Raw genomic sequence first — 20,486 nt, 5'->3', positions numbered from 1 at the left:
ATAGTAAATGTTTAGTTGTGAAAGCCATTCTGGGGAAACTGAAAACATCTGGCTACTACTTTAAACCCTGGAAGCTTATTAAATATTTTAGTAATTTCAATGTATCAGGGCATGACAATGCTCACCACCTGCTTTCATTTAGAACAAAACAAATCTGGAGGGCATTAAGATCTTTATTAAACATCTAGAAGTTTCTTTATTTTATGAGATGACATAATTGCAACTTCATATAACCTTATTAGAAATAGATTAAAACTACATTCTTTACCTTCATAACCTATAATGTGAAATTTTTAAAACAAGCAAATCCAAGAAATGCTTATATTCCTAAGTAGAGGCTATGAATTACAATAGAATAAGTAAATTTATTCTTATTTCTTTCAACTGACTGGAAAAACTAATAGCTATTTTACCAATTCATAATTCAGTATTACATGTTAGTACAAGTGAATTAACATTCTTTTTGATTCTGAAGATATCTCCTCTTGTAAAAACTAGTAAAATCTCACAATATAGAGCAAAAACCCTTATTTATAACCTTATATCAAAGTAACAACAAATTTGTAAATTTCAATGTTATAATCATATAACCACTAAAAGAAACTAGAGTTAAATGAGATAAACCACAAATAGAAAGCAGTAAAAAAAAAAGTCAGATTAAAAAATGCTTTGGATTTATCCATGTTTATCTTTCATTATTCTAATCCTTTATAAGTATCATTTCTCTTCTTGGTTATTCCACATTCAGTTAATGATCCAGTAGATGCTTAAGGAAATTAGACATTTTTAAAATCAAACTGCCTTAAAAATTGTAAGATATTTTTTAGAATGGTGATTTATATGATTTTTAAATAGAGTTTAGTAAGGATATAAATGATAGAAAAACAAACTGAAAAGAAGTTATATAACTGAAGAACAGACTACAATAAAAAGGGAAAAATTTTCCAGTCATATCAGCCGAGACTTTAAAAGTGGTTCTAATACTTTTCTAGAAATACCATTGATTTTCAAATATTTAAAATCATATTTTAATCAAAGAATCATTCAAAAGTTCTTGAGTATCAATAATGTGTTCAGCACTAAGCTAAAAGATGATGAAAGTAAGATAAGAAGTATAATTCCTGCCTAATTATCAACTATTATTTAACAAATACTCTTTGCATGTATTAAACGCTCTGTGTTAGTGGCCAGGATTATATGTAAGCAGATGACAAGGTTTTTGTTTTTATAGGTCTATATTGCAGTTTTGATTAAAAAAATATGTACAGTAAGAAGATGAATAAGGCAAAGACATTTAAACAGAGAAAGATTGTGCATTAACTAATTGTGACAGACGACGGTACACAAACTAATTTAAATAATGGTAGGAGTTGTATAAGATTCAAAACAGTTAGAAAGATAAACAGGTACTATAATATGTAAGGTTAAACTAAAGATTCCCAAACATTTTCAGGAACAGTGCTGTAATGTTTCCAATCATTTATTTTTCACTGCCCCATGGATATACATTATATCTAAGAGCTATGTATTAAATAACAATTCCGTCTGACTTAAGATACCACTGACATGTTAACAATTTGAAAAATAATACACACAACTTAAAGCTTGATGGCAGCCTCCATTCCTGGTATAGGGTCTTGGTGCCAGAGCAAATAGAGAACACTCATTCTCAAACTGTAGTTGACTGCTTTGATATATCTGTGGGATCCCTAAAGGACTAACACCAAGGGCTTATCTTTATTGTACCCCAAATTTTTAAGGGCAGAGAATCAGCTAATTGGAGAGCATATGTCAAAAACATTTAAAAGTAAATAATCAGGGCACAGTTGGGGCAAACAATATATAAGCCAAAAAGCCAAGGAAGTAAAATGAAATGCTTTGGGGAATAAGGCTTTGCAGTTTCCACATGTTACTGTGAGTACATACACACACACACACACATACACACGAACACACACAGCCAAAGAGAAATTCTGGAACTGAAAAAATATGATAAAATGAAGAAAGTTACTAGAGTTATTCAACAGCAGATTTGAGCAAGCAGAAGAAAATATAGTATATTTGGTGATAGTTCAGCTGAAATCATCAAGTCTTAGTTAGGAGCAGAAAGAAAAAAGAATAAAGAAAAAATGCAGAGCCTAAATGAAATGTGAGATGCCCGATAGCACACAAATACATAAATAATGGAGTTCCAAAGGAAAAGAAATTGAAAAGAATAACATTTGAAGAAATAATGGTTGAAAACTCCTCAAATTTGATGAAAGATATGAACCTGTACATCAAGAAACTCAAAGACTCTAAATAGGATACACTAAGAGATTCACCTTAAGACACATTAAATGGTTAAAAAAAAAAAATCAAAGGAGATAATTTTATAAAAAGTAATTCATCACCCACAAGAAATCTTCAATAAGACTAATAACAAATTTCTAATTAGAAACCATAACCATCAGAAGGGAATAGGATAACACTTTTAAAATGGTGAAAGGAAAAAAACTGTCAACCAGGAATCCTATTTGTAGCAAATCCATCACTCAAAAATAAAGGAAAAATTAAAGATTCCCAGATAAAACAAAAACTAAAGTAGCTCATCAATAAGAGAACTGCTCAGAAAAATGTAAGTGAAATTATTCAGATTGAAATGAAAAAAACATTAGACAGTAGCTTGAAAACAAAGAAAAAGATAAAGAACACAGATAAACTAACTACATAGGAAAATATAAAATCAAGTACTACTATGTTGGTTTGTAACTCTTATGATTTAAATGACAAAGCAAAAAATTATAACCTATGTAAATGAACATATAGGTACAGACATAATTTGTGACAACAGCAATGCAAAGAGGGGGAAGGTGCACCTATAAAAGAACGAGTTTCTGTAGGCTACTGAGTTACCAGGGTAACTACTAAGAAAAAAACAAACCCATACATAGATATTTGTAGTAGCTTTACTCATAATTGCCAAAACTTGGAAGCTACTAAGATGTCCTTCAGTAAGTGAATGGATAAACTTGTACATCCAGTTGATAAAATATGATTCAGTGCTAAAAAGAAATGAGCTGTCAAGTCATGAAAGGAAACTTTAAAAAACTACATATTATATGAGTCTGACTATGTGACATTCAGGAAAAAAAGCCTAAATAGTAAAAAGATTAGTGGTTGCCAGGGCTGGAAGTTGGGCCAAGGGAAGTATAAACAGGCAGACACAGAATTTTTAGAGCAGTGAAACTATTCTGTGTGACACTATAATGGTAGTTACATGATATTATATATTTGTCATAATCCATAGAATGTAGAACACCAAGAGTGAATACTAATGGAAGCAGTGGCCTTTGGATGATAATGATGTGTCAATATAGATTCACTAATTATAAAAAACTGTCAATCTGGTATAAGATGATGATGTGAGGGAGGCTATGCATATATACAAATGGGATTTATAAAGAATGTCTATATTTTCTGTTCGATTTTTCTGTGAATCTAAAACTACTCTATGAAACCAAGTTCATTAAGTATAAAAGGAAACAACAACAAAAAAAATAGAATAAAAAATTCAATCCAACACAAAAGAAAGTAGTAACATAAGAATTCAGGAAACAAATACCAAACTGTCAGAAGCAAGCTCTTTTGTTGTATAAAAATCAATTTGGCTGAGTTTTATCCCTTGTTTGTGGGAAGAAGCCTCTAAATCATGAAATGACCCTAGAAATAGCAATGTATGTGCTCTTCATGGTGGAACCCTTGAATCACACCTGACTTTACGCTCAAAGGTTAACTCAAGGTAGGCCCCTAGACAGTTTCAGGATGGGGGACAACTTTGCTAGAAAACACTAACAATATTACTAAGGGATTGAAACTTTGAGCTATGTATCAGCCTGACCTCCAGGGCAGGGCAAGAAGTTAGAGATTGAATTCAATCACATGGCAATGATTCACTCTGTCACACCTACATAATAACAAAGTCCCAATAAAAACTCAGGATATGCAAAGCTCAAGTGAATTTCCTCATTGGTGACAGACGCCAATATGTTGGGAAGGTTACATATCCCAAGAATACAAAAACTTCATATTTAAGACCTTTCTAGATCTTGCCCTATGAGTCTTGTCCTTTGACTGATTTAATCCGTATCCTTAATAATAAAACTACCATAATGTTTTCCAGAGTTCTGTAGGTTGTTTTGGTGAATTATCCCAAAATTGGTAGTCAATTGGTTAGAAGTGCAAGTTACCCAGGAACTCTAAGCTTGCAGGTTAAATGAAAGCAATGTTGTGGGGAACATGCCATAAACCAATAAAATTTTACCTAACTCTTAATAGTTAGCATCAGAATTTATGGCATTTTATTAGTAATTACCTTAAATGTAAATGATAAAACTATTCCATGGAGACTGGAAGAATAGATTTTAAAAATTATCCAATTATATGTTATCTAAAAAGAAACTCATAATTTGATGCAAATACACATATAGATTGAAAATGTAAGGACAGCAAAAGATATTCAGTGCAAACAGAAACCAAAGTCAGCAGAGACAACTCTACTAAAATCAGACAAAACAGACTAAGTAAAAATTGTTAAAGGAGACTAAGTAAAAATTGTTGATAAAAGTTATCCATCAAAAAATAATAAGAAATATATAATGCACCTAACAGAGCCCCAAAATATATAAAACAAAAATCTGTATAATTGAAGGAAGAAATATAGACAGTTCCACAAAAACAGGTGGAGACCACAACTTTACTTTCAACAATGGAGGACATAATATTATAGCTATAATCAAAAAGAAGTAAAAGAAAAGTATTGGGAGAATGGACAGAAACAGGAACACTCCATACAATACTTTTATATATGCTAATCAAGGTGGTGCATGATTATAACCTCAGATACTTGGGAGGTTGAAGTAGGAGGACTGCAAGCTTGAGCCCAGCCTTGGCAACATAGCAAGACCCTGTTTCCAAAATAAAAATGGGTTGGGACTGAAGCTCAGTGGTTCAATCACCTGTATCACAGGGGGAAAAAAAAACACACACACACACACACAAAAACTACCTCTTAGAAATAGAGTTACTATATGACCTAGTAATTACATTCCTAAGTATATACATACCACCCCCTGTCAAAATAAAAATTGAAAACAAGTGCTTAAACCAAAACCTGCACACAAATTTTCATAGTGGCATTAGTTACAAGAGTCAAGAGTAGAAAGAACCCAAATATCCTGACAAGTGGTTAAGCAAATGTGATATATATCCATGAAGTTGAATATTATTCAGCCATAAAGGGAATAAAGTACTAAGCGAACTTTGAAAGGAGTATATGCTAAATGAAATACGACAGATGCAAAGGCTACAAATTATATGATTCTGCTTATATGAAGTATCTAGAACAAATAAATGCATAGAGACAAAAAGCCAGTAAGTGTTTGCCAGAAGGTTAGGAAGAAAGGGAAAAGGGAGTGCCTGCTTAATGGGTATAGGTTTCCTTACAAAATGATAAAAATGTTCTAGAACTATATAGTGGTGATAGTTACACAACATTTAGAACATATTAACTCCCTTTGAATTGTATAATGTAAGATGATTAAAACATATAAATTTTATGTTATGCAAATCTTCCCATAATTTAAAAAAAATCTGCACACAACAATTTCCCCAGGGCCACACACATATACACACACAACAACTTAAAAAACAGGAGAGATGTGTGCTACATACCTGTTAATGCTGCTGGTTTAGATAATGTACTATATTGGTTTTGTGTAGATATCATGCTTTGCCGTGGACTTAGTGTTGGTGATGCAACAAGTGAAAGTTCCTCAATAATAATACTGCTTTTGGGATGATTCTTAGGAAGTTCATTTAATCTTTGCTCTAATGAATACTTTAAAAGATCCAACTTCTGACTTGATTCATTAAATCTTGCTTGAGCCTTGCAAGTGAAAAAGATAATTATTATTGCTTAAATAATCACATTCTTTGAATAATATACTAAAATATACTAAAATATTTATTTAAAATTACTTCTGAAAGTGCTTTTCTGTCTGTTACTTTTCCTGAGCCGAGTAATTTCATTACATTCTTTGCACCTTCTGCTACTGCAAACTCTATCCTAAAATGATGCCTTAATTCTTCCATCCGAAGTTCAAGAGGACTTATCACTGGTTTTGCTAGAGGGGGGGAAAACACAAAGTTTCATTAATTGAACATTTATTTGACTTTCTAACTTGTGTGATTAAAAAACATGAAAAAGAAACAAATTCCTCAAATATTAGAAAAAGTTAGTCCTTAAATCAATAAACACTGAAACAATGCCAGGCATGGTGGCGCATGCTTGTAATCCCAGCAACTTGAGAGGCTGAGGTAGGAGGATTACAAGTTTGAGGCCAGCCTCAGCAACTTAGAGAGGCCCTAAGTAATTTAGTGAGACCCTGTCTCAAAATAAAAAATATAAAGTGCTAGGAATGCAGCTCTATGATTAAATGCCCCTAGGTTCAATCCCTACTATCAAAAAACAAAACACTGAAGTAATAATAAACTCAAGGTTTAAATTCAGAGCATTCCATTTAGTCATTATGAATCTAAATCACAAATTTGACAGAAAAAAGATTTTAGAACTGAATTTATTATATTATGATAACATCATGATACCAAACACAGTTGTTACTTCATACTTATAGGCTCTACATCAAGAGATTCAAATCATCCCAGGTTCAAAAATGCTTTTTTTAAAAAGTGCTCATGTGTTGAATAAGTTAAAAAAAAAAAGTGTGTGTGTATGTATAATCAATATCCAGCTGTTACACTGTAAAAGTTATTTATATAGCATCTACATTGTATTAGATACTATAAGTAATTTAGAGATAATTTAAAGCCTGTGGGATATGCATTCATTTTATGCAAATATTATGCAATTTTACATAAAGGACCAGAACATCGGTAGGTTTTGGTATCCGTTAGAGATCCTGGCCTCAATCCCCAAAAGGTACCAAGGGAAAACTACAGTTTCTAGTCCTACTTGTAGCAACTAACCATAAAGTTTCCCTCTGGAATAAAAAACAAAAACAAAAACCATACATAACAAAAAGAACAAAACAAAGCCATACTCTTACATAGGCAGAAACAAATTAAAAAAATATAAAGTGCTGATACTTTATTAAAACGAAGAAATACTTTCTAGGTCAATATATTCATGAAATATGAGGTTCAAGTATCTGAAACCATCTGTCCCATGTGAAGAGAGCAAAATCTGTACGAAATGACACAAAACAAAAACCAAACCAAAACAAAAAAACTCTACAATGCTTTCTCCCCCTTAACTTTGAACCACTGTCTCTTCACTGTAAGATTTACTTAGCACTCTAGGCCCATAAAAGGATAATGACATTATATTTCTATTCCATCACCATTATCAAAAGCCAATTCATTGGTCTGGACTGCCTGAAGAATCTGCATTCGTATGACTTCTATTTTTGTCTTGCTGTCCTGGAGCAGTTGCTGAGCTGTACCATGGAGTTTCCGATCCTATTAAAAGTAAGTTTGAAAAGGTAAGCAGATAAAGGGACAAATGAAACATTCTTCTATCTTTTAAATAGATCAACTCATACCAGTACTTGTAGATACATTTACAAAAAATTTTTTAAAAAGCCATCGAACTTAAGAGATATAACAGAAAAACAACTCCATAATTTAAAAAAATATATGAAAGAAAATAAGTAAATAATACTTGCTACTCTTCTGTTTTTAATGTTTGAGAGAGAGAGAGAGAGAGAGAGAGAGAGAATTTTCTAATGTTTATTTTTTAGTTTTCGGCAGACACAACATCTTTGTTTGTATGTGGTGCTGAGGATCAAACCCGGGTCACACACATGCCAGGTGAGCGTGCTACCGCTTGAGCCACATCCCCAGCCCCATACTCTTCTGTTTTTTATAAACACATGGACCAAAGAAAGCAGACAGTCTCCAGGCGTTAGAAAAAGCAAGGAACCAGATTCTCTTCTGAAACCTTCAGGAGGAAATGTAGCCTTGCTAACACCTTTATTTTATTTATTTTTTTGGTATTGGGGATTGAACTCAGGAGCACTTAACCACTGAGCCACATCCCCATCCCTTTTTTGTATTTTAATTAGAGACAGGATCTCACGGAGTTGGTTAGTGCCTCACTGTTGCCAAGGCTAGCTTTGAACTCAAATCCTCATGCCTCAGTCTCCGAGCCACTGGGATTATGGGCCAGCACCAGTGCACCCAGTAATGCCTTGATTTTAGCTCAGTGATATCTACTTAAGACAGAATAATTACCAAATTGTAACATAATAAATGTGTTGCTTTAGGCCACTAAATTTGTGAGAATTTATTACAACAACCATAGAAAGCTAATTTGGAACTTTAAAATATCATAAGTTAACATCCTTTGCTTGGAGAATTATATTAGTTGTCAATATGGGTATCTACAGAAAAAAATAAATAATAGATAAAAGTAAAGTATCAGGTTAGGAAATACTTATGCACAAAGAAAGGCGATCTTTACAGATTATTTAAGTATCTCTACCTTTATTACTTAGGAAATATGTATTAATTTGGAAATAAAACAGCAAATAATCAACTTCTCCTAACACCAGAACCTATCAAAGTTAAGGGGGAGAAAGAGATAAACATCAGCTGGGCAGTTTCATTTGAATAAACCAAACACATACATACACTGTTATGACACTGTGTAAAGGAAAGAAAGAAGATACAAATGGTAAGATAGTGATTTTGCTTTTATATAAGAGAAGAAAAGTGAGCTAAAAATATTCTGTCAAATATCAAACATAGAGTAATATATATCATGGAGGAAAAACAATTAGCAATTTATAAATTTTTCTTCCACTTCTTTCCTGTTCCCCAGGTCATTGGTTTAAGGAGCTAGTTCTAGCCAGATTTTACTCTCTAATAAAGTATTAGATTTCACACCAAGGAGTTGAGCTCCAATAGCTTACCTTAGATATCAGTTTGGCCCATAAAGTAGGCATATACACACAAATACCACATACACATTTGATAATTGTGGTTTATTAAGACGAATACTAGCTTGAATTTGGCATTTGTCTGTGACACATTATATATGCTTTCATGAATGTAACTATTCACCTTCCAAATTTAAAAGGAAAGTACATTTTCCTATGGTAGTTTCTCTACCTACTACTAGTAGGAATATCAGACAAATGGAAGATTTAAAATAACTCTTTGAGATCAGACCAGAGTAAGAGAAAAACTTAGCATCTCAAAACTCACAATTAATATTGTGCCATCAGAAAGACATCAGCTCAAATTTTAATATGTAAAATTGGCCATCTTATGAAAGCTTTGGGTTTCTTGAAGAAACTGTATAAAAGGGGACATTACCCTATAACATAGCTTTTATAAGCATTATAATAGTAAAATTATATTACTAAGTATTTAATTGGCATTAAAACATTCTCTTTTAGAGCAATAAAAAGAATGGTTAAGTATCTTATTTCAATTAAATTTTATTTATTTATTTTTAATATTTATTTTTCAGTTTTCGGTGGACACAACATCTTTGTTTGTATGTGGTGCTGAGGATCGAACCTGGGCCACACGCATGCCAGGCAAGCGCGCTATCGCTTGAGCCACATCCCCAGCCCCTCAATTAAGTTTTAATAGTAAGTATAAATACTAAGAAAACTATACAGTAACATGCTTTTCAAGTATGCTGCTCTTTTTATTATTTTATCATTTTGTGAAATGACAATTGTTATTTATTTCTTTAGAAATACTATTTTTCTTAATTATTTCAAGTCAACATGCAAGTAATAGCACTTGTATTAATTTATAAGAAAGTAAATTTTCTCCACCCAGACTTCTAGGGGATATGCACAGACGTCAATGTATAATGGAGGCTTTTAAAACTGATTTTGGATATCATCTACTGCCACCCCTGACCTGCATGGCCAGCTGAACTTAAGATCGCTTGCTTGAATTTGCAGTAACACCAAATTAAATGCAGACACACTTTACCTTTAAATAAGCTTCAGACAGCCCTGCCACTCAATGGGAGAATCAGCAGAACCTGTAGGATTTTATTTGGAATTGACATTCTCTATTGTAATTTTGTTTATTTTTAAATTTTTCTTTTTTGTTTTCACTGGAAAGGAAAGATGATGCTCAGTTTTAAACGTTAAAAGTGTACAAGTTGCTTTGTTACAATAAAACTAAATGTGTACACACACACACACAAAAAAAAAAATTTTTAAAAATAAGCTTCAGACAGCTTCTCTGCTCTCAGCCTCAGGCTCCCCAAAAGGCAGAGCAAGGGAAAGTCACTGAGAGGCTGGCAAGAGAGCAGCGAGCACATTTGGAAGTGAGCTTTTATTGGGGGAATTCTTGTTCTTAGAAAGTTCTATCCAAAAAAGGCCAGAAGGGGCAGGGTTACAAAGGACACCTTAGTGTAGCTCAACCCTCAAAGGTAACGCCTACACCTGAAGACATGCCTTTGCTATCCCAGCTGGGACAATGCCCAGTCACCACAAATGTAGTGACTGGTCAGAGCCTCTTGCTTCAGAACTGGAAGGCATGGGTCATTCAGAGTGGCTCCCCCAAATCAGGCAATGTACAGTTACTACATATCAATTTTATGCTTTCTAGCATAAAAGGAATCAAATGGGTTTTCTTAATTTAGCACCTAATTTGTAGAAGGCAAGAGAAGGTGGGCCCAAATGTATGAGAATAATTGACTTTTATGTTGATGAAGACTTTGGGAAAATTTTTATTTATTAGGTTGAATCACATGAAAATGCCAACATTTGACTGATTTTGAACTAAAATGGTTCAATTTAATAGACTAGTTTAAACAACTTAATTATTAGCACTCTACAATGTCTCGTGATTATATTTGGAATGGATAATATTTTATAACTATAAATAAAAATTATTATAAATTCTGTAATGTTTTCAAGTTATACATTATTTTATATAAAAAAACCCTACTACTTTGCAAGTCACCATGGGATATTAAATTTTGTTCTAAAGTCACAGTTGGATAACAAACCACATCTCACACACATAAAACTTTCAAATAAATAAACCAACTATTGTTTTATTTTTTCTATAATATATTTATTGCTTACTTTCCATATGCTAAATGTTGTCAGACCAGTGAAAATCTGAAGAATAGTCAGAATGTTTCTTTATAAAGCACCTAGTTTAATTAAGGAGATATAATAATTACATGTATCAGAAAGTTAAAAGTAGACAAAGAAAATGTCAAAGAAAGGTGGGATCATTTTTTGCGGATAGAATTCAGAAAGTTTTTCTAGATTGTTAACATCAAGTTAACTTCAAATATGTGAAGACTGGAGGACTTCTCATGTCAAGTAGTGTTAACACAAAAGCAAACCAAAAAAAACCCAAATACAAAACTTCCAAGACCAAAAAAGAGAAACAACAACAACAACAAAACATCCACAAAAGAATACAGGGAAAAATATGGAAGCATGTTAATTATGGTGATGGTCTCAAGAGTTTATACATATTTCCAAATTTTTGTATATTAATTGGATCTTAATAAAACTTAAAAATTGACTGGAGGGTTGGTGGTTAGGGTAGATAGAGATGGATAGTCAGTATATCCAAATTAGGAAAAAGTATGAGAAAGCTTATGAGAAGTTACAAAATGCTGGAAAGAAGCACACATTTTAATAAGGAGTTTGTTTTTTTATCTGAACATATGAATAGCAGATATCTTTTCAGTATGCCTTATTGAACCCTCAGAGATACCATCCCCCTTCATAAAATCAATGGTGTTGCTTAGTGGCACAACTGCCCAATGACAAAATGCCAAGATATATGACTCTTTATTTCTAAGGGGTAAGGGCAAAACAGTGGCCCTTCATCATATCTCTGTACTAATAATAGAAATATCTTAGTCATAAGGGGTTAAATGAAAGCAATTATAGTATGTAAAGATTAAAAAAACGAATAGTTTATAAATATTAGGCCAATGGAAGTAAGAAGTAATGAATGCATACTATAGCAGAATCCATGAACTTAACAAGTACTTATTGAGTATTTTGGTAAAATATCTCAATGTGCCAGGTATTGTTCTAAGCACTGGAGACAGAGTGATTATACCAAGCTGGATAACAAGAAATCTACATTCTAATGTTTAAAATATGATAAAGAAAGTGATCATGTAAACCGTAATTTCAGAAAGTGGTAAAACTGAAAGGAGATAAGGAGACAGGGTTCTATTTTAATTAGGATTGTAGTGAAGAGCTTGCAGATGTTGCAGCACCTGAGTAGAGGCTTTAATGCAGGGAGAGAAAGCTACAAAACAGGGGAAGAAATAATGAGAACAACACAGCAATTCAAAGGCCCTGATGTTCAGAGTGTGCTTGCTATGTTCAAAAGATACAAAAAAGCCAGTATAACTACCGCATAATGAGAGTGAAAAGTGTTTTTAGAAGATGAGAAACATAGTCAGAAATAAATCACCTGTGATTACAGTTAGAGTAAAGACTTTAGGTTTGTTCTAACTATGATAAAAAGCCACTGGGGATTTTGAATAGGAAGGTAAAAATGTCCTACTTAAATTTTAAAAGGACAATTCCGGCTATACCATGTACAGGGGTGAAAATTTTATCCTACAGAATTCAATAACAGAAGTTCTGAAGAAAACTTTATCGCCAATCTGAATTTGACCATCCTTGTCCCTAAATTTACCACGCAACTCTGTGAATTTGCTGTCATTGTGAAGAACACCATCATCCAGTCTGTGCACATAATAATCTAAGAATCATCTTTGACTGTGCCTTTCACCTTGTATCCAGATATGAATAGCTTGACTTTGTCTCCTTTGTTTTCACTGCTGTTTAGGAAAAATAAAGCTCTTTAACCCGGACTACTATAAACCTACTTTAACTTGCTGCCTATAGATTTACCCTTCTCTGTTTAATTCTTCAAATCTGAGAAGGATAATGTGAAATTTCTAAACTTTAAATCTGATGGTGTATTTTCCCTGTTATAAGTTTTTAGCAGCTCCATATATAAGATGCAATTCCAACTAATTAATTTTATACAAAGTATTGTAACAATCTGGTTTGTCTTTCAGTTATTTTACATCTCATACTTTGTCTCAGTCATTAACGCTCTTCTAGTGGGGAAGTGAGAAACAGTTCTGTTGGAATCAACTACAGTACTTTTCCCAAGCAAAGTGGGTCATGGAATTGACAACTACTAATATTAAAAGTATATTCTATTACTAGATATGCTAGGTAAAAAACATGCTAAGAACCTGTATTATACCTATATCAAATCGCTTCCATTTCCTAGAAGAATCCAAGGTATTCCATAATTTCTTACCCTATACATATTGGGCATATCATCCCTAAAGAGTAATTTCTTCTCAAATGCCAAATCAACTTTTGAATCTTATGCTAAGACTTAAATGATTTTTCTGGTAGTTAAGTGATCCTTCCCCAGGGTGTTTCAAAAGTAACTCGAGCAAACTATTATTACATATTGTAATTATTTACATGTAGTATCTCTTTTTCTAAGCCAGTGGTCTCCTAAAAGCAGGATATTATTGCTTGGTTACCTACTGTGTACAAGGCACCATCTTTATTACATTTATACCCTAGTATAATAACTGTTAAACTGTTAATTAAATCCCTAATGAATAAACAGTCCATATAATTTCAAACTGAAATCTTTCCTAATTTCATAAAGATATACTTTGATCCTTTGAGAAGTTTAAAGATGAGAAATGAAAACAGTAAAGATAAGCTTAGACAGAAAAAAACTGTTAGGTCTACCTCAGAGACTATAGAAGCTTCCAATAGGCTTTGAACCTTCATTTGAGTCCTTCTCAAATTAATTCCCTAATTAAAAATAAAATGCTATTGGAAAATCTGTATTTGCTTTAACAGAGTGCTCATATTTTGGACCTGTGGTCACTGTAACTTTTCTATGAAATTCTTTTAGTATGTCCATACCTGCTCAATTTGGAGGAACAGTTCTTAATCTTGTGGAGATTAGAGACCATTTTTAAAAACCTTGTCCATCAATTATCAACATATACATTCATATTTCCCATAACTTTAAAGGGTTCTTAAAACCCTTAAAGTAATCCACCAATAAAAATTTAAAAACCTTACTAGAGAAAGATAGAGGGCAGTAACTCGCTTAACTTACTTTTAAAATGCTTAGCAACATTTGGTACACTCACAGTTCCAGGAACATAGTTTTGAACAAAAACAAAATAACACTTGCTAAAAATGAAAAATTCTCCAAACTCAGGTCAATATTAAAAACAACAGTACAGAAAATAACAACTTTATCAACCAATAATAAATTTTCAACATTAGTGATCAAGTATCAAAATAATATCGAATAAATATACACTTCTCTAAAAACAATAAAAATTCTTTTGAAATAAGGCATAGTATATAATTTTCATAATTAAACTTTAATTTTTAATTTAATTTTTAAAATTTATAACACATATACATTTCTCTGTTAGTCTCCCCAAATTTCATTTAGGGGTGGAAGTACAATGAGAGACTCTAAGAATAAATCTTTTCCCCTCTGATTTCAAATTCTTTCTAAATTGAAACAAAAACACAAGAATTTTATTCTGATATTATTTACAAATCCCGATTAAGATATGAAAAAACACTGATTTGTGAAGTTTTTAAAATAAATGAGTTGAAAATATTAAATTTAGAGTTTTATAACAGATACATCTTTGTGTGAAGTTTCAGAAATTATTAAAATGATGGAACCTTATGCTGAAAAGAACTTTCACGGTAATCTGGTTCAGTGGTTCCCAACATTTTCTTTTTTTTTTTTTTGCCACGTTAAACCTAAGAACAAGGATATGTTCTCATTATTAAAAGTGGCTCCTCACAATACTAATTTTTTCCATTGGAGGTTATACATCCACATTGGAGGTTAAACACTGAATTTACCAAGTGTATACAGGTATAAACCAGGCAATTACCAATGCTCCTTTCATTAGCTCTTTTCTAAAAACCTGTAATGTGGTGATCAAAAACACATTATAGCCTGAATTTTAAAAATATTTTGTTTTAAATTAATTTTAGATTTATAAAAAAAAGATTCAAATACAGAGTGCCTGTATACCCTTTACTCATATAGCCAAATTATTTATTAATTGAGTTTTGGAAGGAATTAACAAATGTGGCTTTGAAAAAAAATTGCTTTTAAATTTGTCTATAATTTATAATTCTGAGGCTAAAGTGCTCTCAAATACCATAAAATACTGTTGAAACACTGAAATTACCAGCTAAAAGCATGATACAAAAATACAAAATATGTGGCATTAAATAAACTTCAAAAAGTATACTTATTTATAGTATGAGAGCTTAAGAAGGCAGAGCATCACCCTGGTGATCTCAAAAGAAACCATTTATGACAGATGACTCACATTTTCATCTCTTTATGCATGTCCATCAAATGACTCCCAATCCATTACCATTACTGATGCTGGGGTTACAAATAAACTTTAGCAAGTAGGCAAATTAAAAAAAAAATATGGAATCTCGAAAAAATGAAAATCAACTATAAACTTATTTGCTATACTTACTTTTGAAGACCCATTTGAATACATTTGTATCATATTCTCTGCACCTTGTTTTACTTTAAGTTCTATATCCAATTGTTTTTGTAAGGCCATCAATCTATTGCTGCTAGTAGAACAACGAGGGTCACTATTTGGAGTATCTGGAGTCCTTGGGCAATCTGTAAAAAAATATTATGTTAAAAGTTATGAGGATTGGGGATATAGCTCAACTGGTAGAGTGCTTGCCTCACATGCACAAGGCTCTGGGTTCAATTCAGAGCACCAAAGGAAAAAAAAGTTACTTATTAGGATCAACTGCTGCTTAAAACTGGAAGAACAGGGTTTGAGATGAACTTGAAGTCATCTAAATGGAATGGAATCCCATTCCATTACAAACACATAATAATTAATTCAAGCAAAAGAAATATCTGAGTTGCAGGACCACTTACTAGGGTAGATTCCGCTTCCTGAAGAAGTGATTACTTTGAGTCTGCAACTGAAGTAGGTGACTGTACAAGAGTTTTTCCAACATTATTATTTTTAAATAAAATAAAGCATTGTGAATAGTTTACCCTGCAATTAAATGCCTTAATTTAACAATACCAGAATGATTAGAGAACAAAGCATATTAAAACATTATCCCAATTCCACTAAAATAGTTCTTTGTAAACAGAGTTCTGGAAATAAAGTGACAGCATTAATTACTAACAACTTAATCACAGCATGCAAACCTTCACAATTTCTTACATTCATGTACACTGTCTTATAAAGTATACTGTGTTCTTTGTACTTAAAAAACAAAAACTTCAAACAAAAAGAATCATCTAATTATTTTGGAGTAATTAACTTCTAACAATTCTACCATGTAACTACAACTCTTCATACTAAAGTTCGTTGTTTTGATTTTTATCCACACCAGCTCTCCTTTTCTCCTAGAAAAGCCAGAAGATCTGAGTACCAGGCCTGTTTCAGGCAATAAGGAACTAGAAAATTATCTAAACTACAAGTTACTTAACTTAGGCTTTCAGGGTTCTCTTCTCTCCATGCAATGTAATAAGTGATTAACTTATTTTAATGAACATATTTCATATTCTTTAAAAAATTCACTAGTTCAGGGTTGGGGCTCTGTGGTACAGCATATATGAGGCACTGGTTTTGATTCTTAGCACCACATATAAATAAATAAAGTTCCATAGACAACTAAAAACATTTTTTTTAAAATCAACTAGTTAAAAACAAGAAAACATAATTTGTTAATTATAAAAATACAGATACTAAGTGTGACACTGATAAACAACAGTAAAACAAGTGTTTTAATATTTATATACAACTTACTAGGTGCAAGTAATGATCTAAGTGCTTTAAAAATATAAGCAATCTCACAAATGGTCCTATGATGAGTATTAATGTTACAGTAAGTAGGGTATTGAGAAGTTAAGAAACTTGCCCAAAGCTGTATAGCTAGTAAGTGGCAAAAACCTGGATCTGAACTTAGTTCTTTTCTGAAATCTGTCCTGTTAATTGCTGTGCTGTGTGCTATTTTTCTACATTTAGAGGCTTTGTAAGCAACTTTACTATTTTGTGAGTGTATGCACACTTATACGTGTAACAGTTTAATTATATATATACAAATAAACATGTATATGTGTGTTATTAATCATCAAGTAACCTTTTGAGGTATATATTATTCACATTTTACATTTCAGGAAAAAAGAGTTATTAGCTAGGATTAAACTCATGAAAGGTTTATATTTTAAATGAATTCAATGAATTACAAATGAGCTACTACAAAAGTTCATTTTATAGTGACACATTTTTGTAGAAAACTGATATATAGATAGGGTTTCATATCAGTTCAAAAAACAACTACTTAATGTTTGTAGTACAGTTGATAGGAGTGCCTAGGTTTGAATGTTTTGACACTGAGATTCTGTACAAACATGCAACACAGGGTAAGTTATTTACCAGCTCTGTACCTCCCTTTCCCCATCTATTATACAGTGAAATAGCATGTACTCTACAAGATTATTGTAAGGATTAAATAAGTTACATGTAAAGAGTTTAGAACAGGGTGTGGTGTACAGTAAATATTCAACAAACATTAACTGGTAGTAGTCACTGTAGGAAGAGTGAGTATATCTCACTGAATCTATTATAAAAAAGAACAGTACAAATCAGGGTACAGTTAGGTTTTCTTTTTCTTTTTTTATATAAACGATACAAGAGTTTAAGAGAAAACACAGTTAAAAAGGAGTAAAATGCATTAAAAAAATACCCTCAGTTGAAAAATGTATGGAAATGTGTTGTTTGGGAGATGATTCCTGTTTAAACATTTAAACATCTGTCTTAAAATGAAATGAAAACTGTCTACTTACTATTTTCCCACAGGGCAGAGAATCAAAACAAATGGGTAAAAGGTAATGTGGTCCAAAGTTGTATCACAAGATTAAAAAAAAAATCCTTACATTTTGGGTTATTTAAAAATGAAATGGTTTGCCTTGATATGTAATAAAGTTACTTACCTCTGGAAACATTTACACAAAAGTTAAATTACAATTTGTTAGAGATACTATGTAATAAATTCTTGTATCGTACAGTAAGTTGTACTATAACACTAAAATATCCACTGAAGTTGTAAAAGTAACACTGTTCTTATGGAAAAGTATGTTCTCACAGTTTTAATAAGGATTACAGGAACATAAGAAATAACACTACAGTTAAGAGCCTGGACTCTTGAGATCAGAATGCCTGGGTTAAAAACCTGGGGCAGCTACTTACGGGTATGGTCTTAATTATATACTTACTTAACATATCTGTGATTAAGTATTCTCAGCCACAAATGGGGTTATTCTAAATTATAAAGCCTTTATGAGTTTAGATCATTATGTAAAACACACTAAGTCCTCAATAAAATTACCAGTCTTTAAGTAGCTGATATTTCTATTCAGTTAATCTTCAAGGAAACTTACAAGGGTTTGTTACAGAATCTCATTTTATTAATGTTAAAACACCTGAAACTTTGCTAATTTGCCATCAGAAAAATATTTGACAAGGCAGAAATTAAGCTTTTGGTATGCTTTGTTTCATAAGGTTGCTTTTTTTAAACTTAGAAATTAAGAAAAATACTTCACCTTTTTTCATAAATTTTACCCATTTTCCTTTTAACCTGCTTTCCTTCTTGCTACTTTTCTTCTCTCATGTGTAGGTTATTGTAAGTTTATAAAACATATGGTTATAGTATATTCATTAAACACTTTTCTTCATAATGAGCCATATTTCAAAACTGGGATAATCAGAACTCTTCATTAATGTTCTCTCAGCTCAAAAACTTTTTTGAATTCTTTAAAAAAATGAAAATTATTTTTCCATTCTAAGGACTGTCTTTAAGTCATAAAAAAGTTCAATTTACTTTTAAATATTTGCTTCTTAAAAAATGAAACCCATTATAACAAATCTCCATTTGCTTATCTATTGCTAAAATTACCAAAAACAAACAAAACAGAAAAACAGGGATTTTTTTTTTGGGGGGGGGGGAGTGGATGTTACAAGAAATTGGGCATGCTTCTAATCTTCTAAACATTATACAATTCAAATACATCATACAAATTCAATAAACTTGGTTTAATGTTTATATAGCAGGGAGCTTTTATGCACCTCTAGATAAAGCACTAGAGATAAGCCTATGAAATAATGTCATTATACACATTTAACCAATATATATTGCTGTGCTTTAAAGTGGCTAGTGAACAGGACATCCTTAAATTCCCTCACTGAAACATTTTTATTGCTTGGACTACAAATAAAGTCCCAACTTCATATCTAAGGACTAAAGACCTTATGCTATGTAGTTCTACGATAACCTTTCATTATTATTTCTGTCAAATATTGTAGAAAAAAAAGGTCCATTTCTGTGAAATACGGTGTACTTGCTTTCCTCCATACTACTGTTAGCTTACATTAGGCATTACTTTCTCTAAGACATCTTTCTTAACCATTCTTCAGTCTAAACAGATACACATTCTAATATATCTTCAAAATATACTTTTTTCCCTCCATTAAAATGTTATATAGTATTATAATAATCTAATTTCTTTCTTTTTGAATTCTTATTTTTTTTAATTTTTAAAAATTTCTTTTTAATTTTTTTTTTTTTTTGGTGCTGGCGATTGAACCCAGAGTTTTGTGCATGAGAGGCAAGCATGCTATACCAACTGAGCTATATCCTCTGCCCCTTATAATGATCTATTTTCAAGTTCGCTTTCCCTAAGAAATTCTAGGTATCTTGAGAACTAGAATTTGTTCTTACCTACTGTAATAGATTATTTCTATAGCAGATCAGATGCAGAAAAACAGATAGTTTCTTTTAACCTTATGTTTCAGAAGGAAAAAACAGTGATTCTAAGACATTATACAAGGAAGTAATAACAATCATTTTTAAAAGAAATAATGAAAGATTCAGAATACCCAATCAACTCCAATTAGATATATACAGGGAGAAAACAAAACAAATCAAAACCCAACGTGGACACATCATGAAAGCTGGAAGAAGGAATAACAGTTTTTGAAAATGATGTAACTTTTTGTTGAATTATATTCCCAGTAAAAATATATGTCAAAAGAGTATGGACAAAATAACAATATTATCAGAAAAAGATGGATATAACTTGTCACAAACAAACTCCTAAAAAGAAATCTTGAATGATCTATACTTTAAGAAGAAAAAATGTGGTAGCAATGATAGAGCAAAAGAGAAACAAGGAATGAAGAAAACAGATAGTGGCTTATATGTGAGTAACTTTAAACGAGCACTACATAAATTAATAAAAAAGTCATTAAAGGATTTTTAAAAAAGAGATTATGACAATAACAACATAAACGACAGAATATAAGTAAATGGACCATTCTAAGG

The 20,486-nt window shown here is 31.7% G+C and overlaps 1 protein-coding gene across 4 annotated transcripts in view; it reads right to left on the bottom strand.

Annotated features, from left to right (window-relative positions):
- Positions 1–20,486, bottom strand: part of Pkn2 (protein kinase N2) — a 115,978-nt gene that overhangs the window by 37,913 nt on the left and 57,579 nt on the right. For all 4 annotated transcript variants that reach the window (XR_005735276.2, XM_005339118.5, XM_021735819.3 and 1 more), the window contains exons 3-6: positions 15,602–15,756; positions 7,401–7,518; positions 6,019–6,164; positions 5,713–5,926 (exon numbers count right to left, since the gene is read on the bottom strand). Coding sequence is in view for 3 of the 4 variants with exons in the window: in XM_005339118.5 (XP_005339175.2) it covers positions 5,713–5,926; positions 6,019–6,164; positions 7,401–7,518; positions 15,602–15,756 (633 nt within the window). In the remaining variant the exon portion in view is untranslated. The remainder of the gene's footprint in view (positions 1–5,712; positions 5,927–6,018; positions 6,165–7,400; positions 7,519–15,601; positions 15,757–20,486) is intronic.

Source organism: Ictidomys tridecemlineatus, chromosome 11 (genome assembly GCF_052094955.1).
Source record: "Ictidomys tridecemlineatus isolate mIctTri1 chromosome 11, mIctTri1.hap1, whole genome shotgun sequence".
Taxonomy (NCBI): Eukaryota; Metazoa; Chordata; class Mammalia; order Rodentia; family Sciuridae; genus Ictidomys; species Ictidomys tridecemlineatus.
Note: the sequence above shows the minus strand (reverse complement) of the source record. Positions and strands in the feature narration are given on the sequence as shown.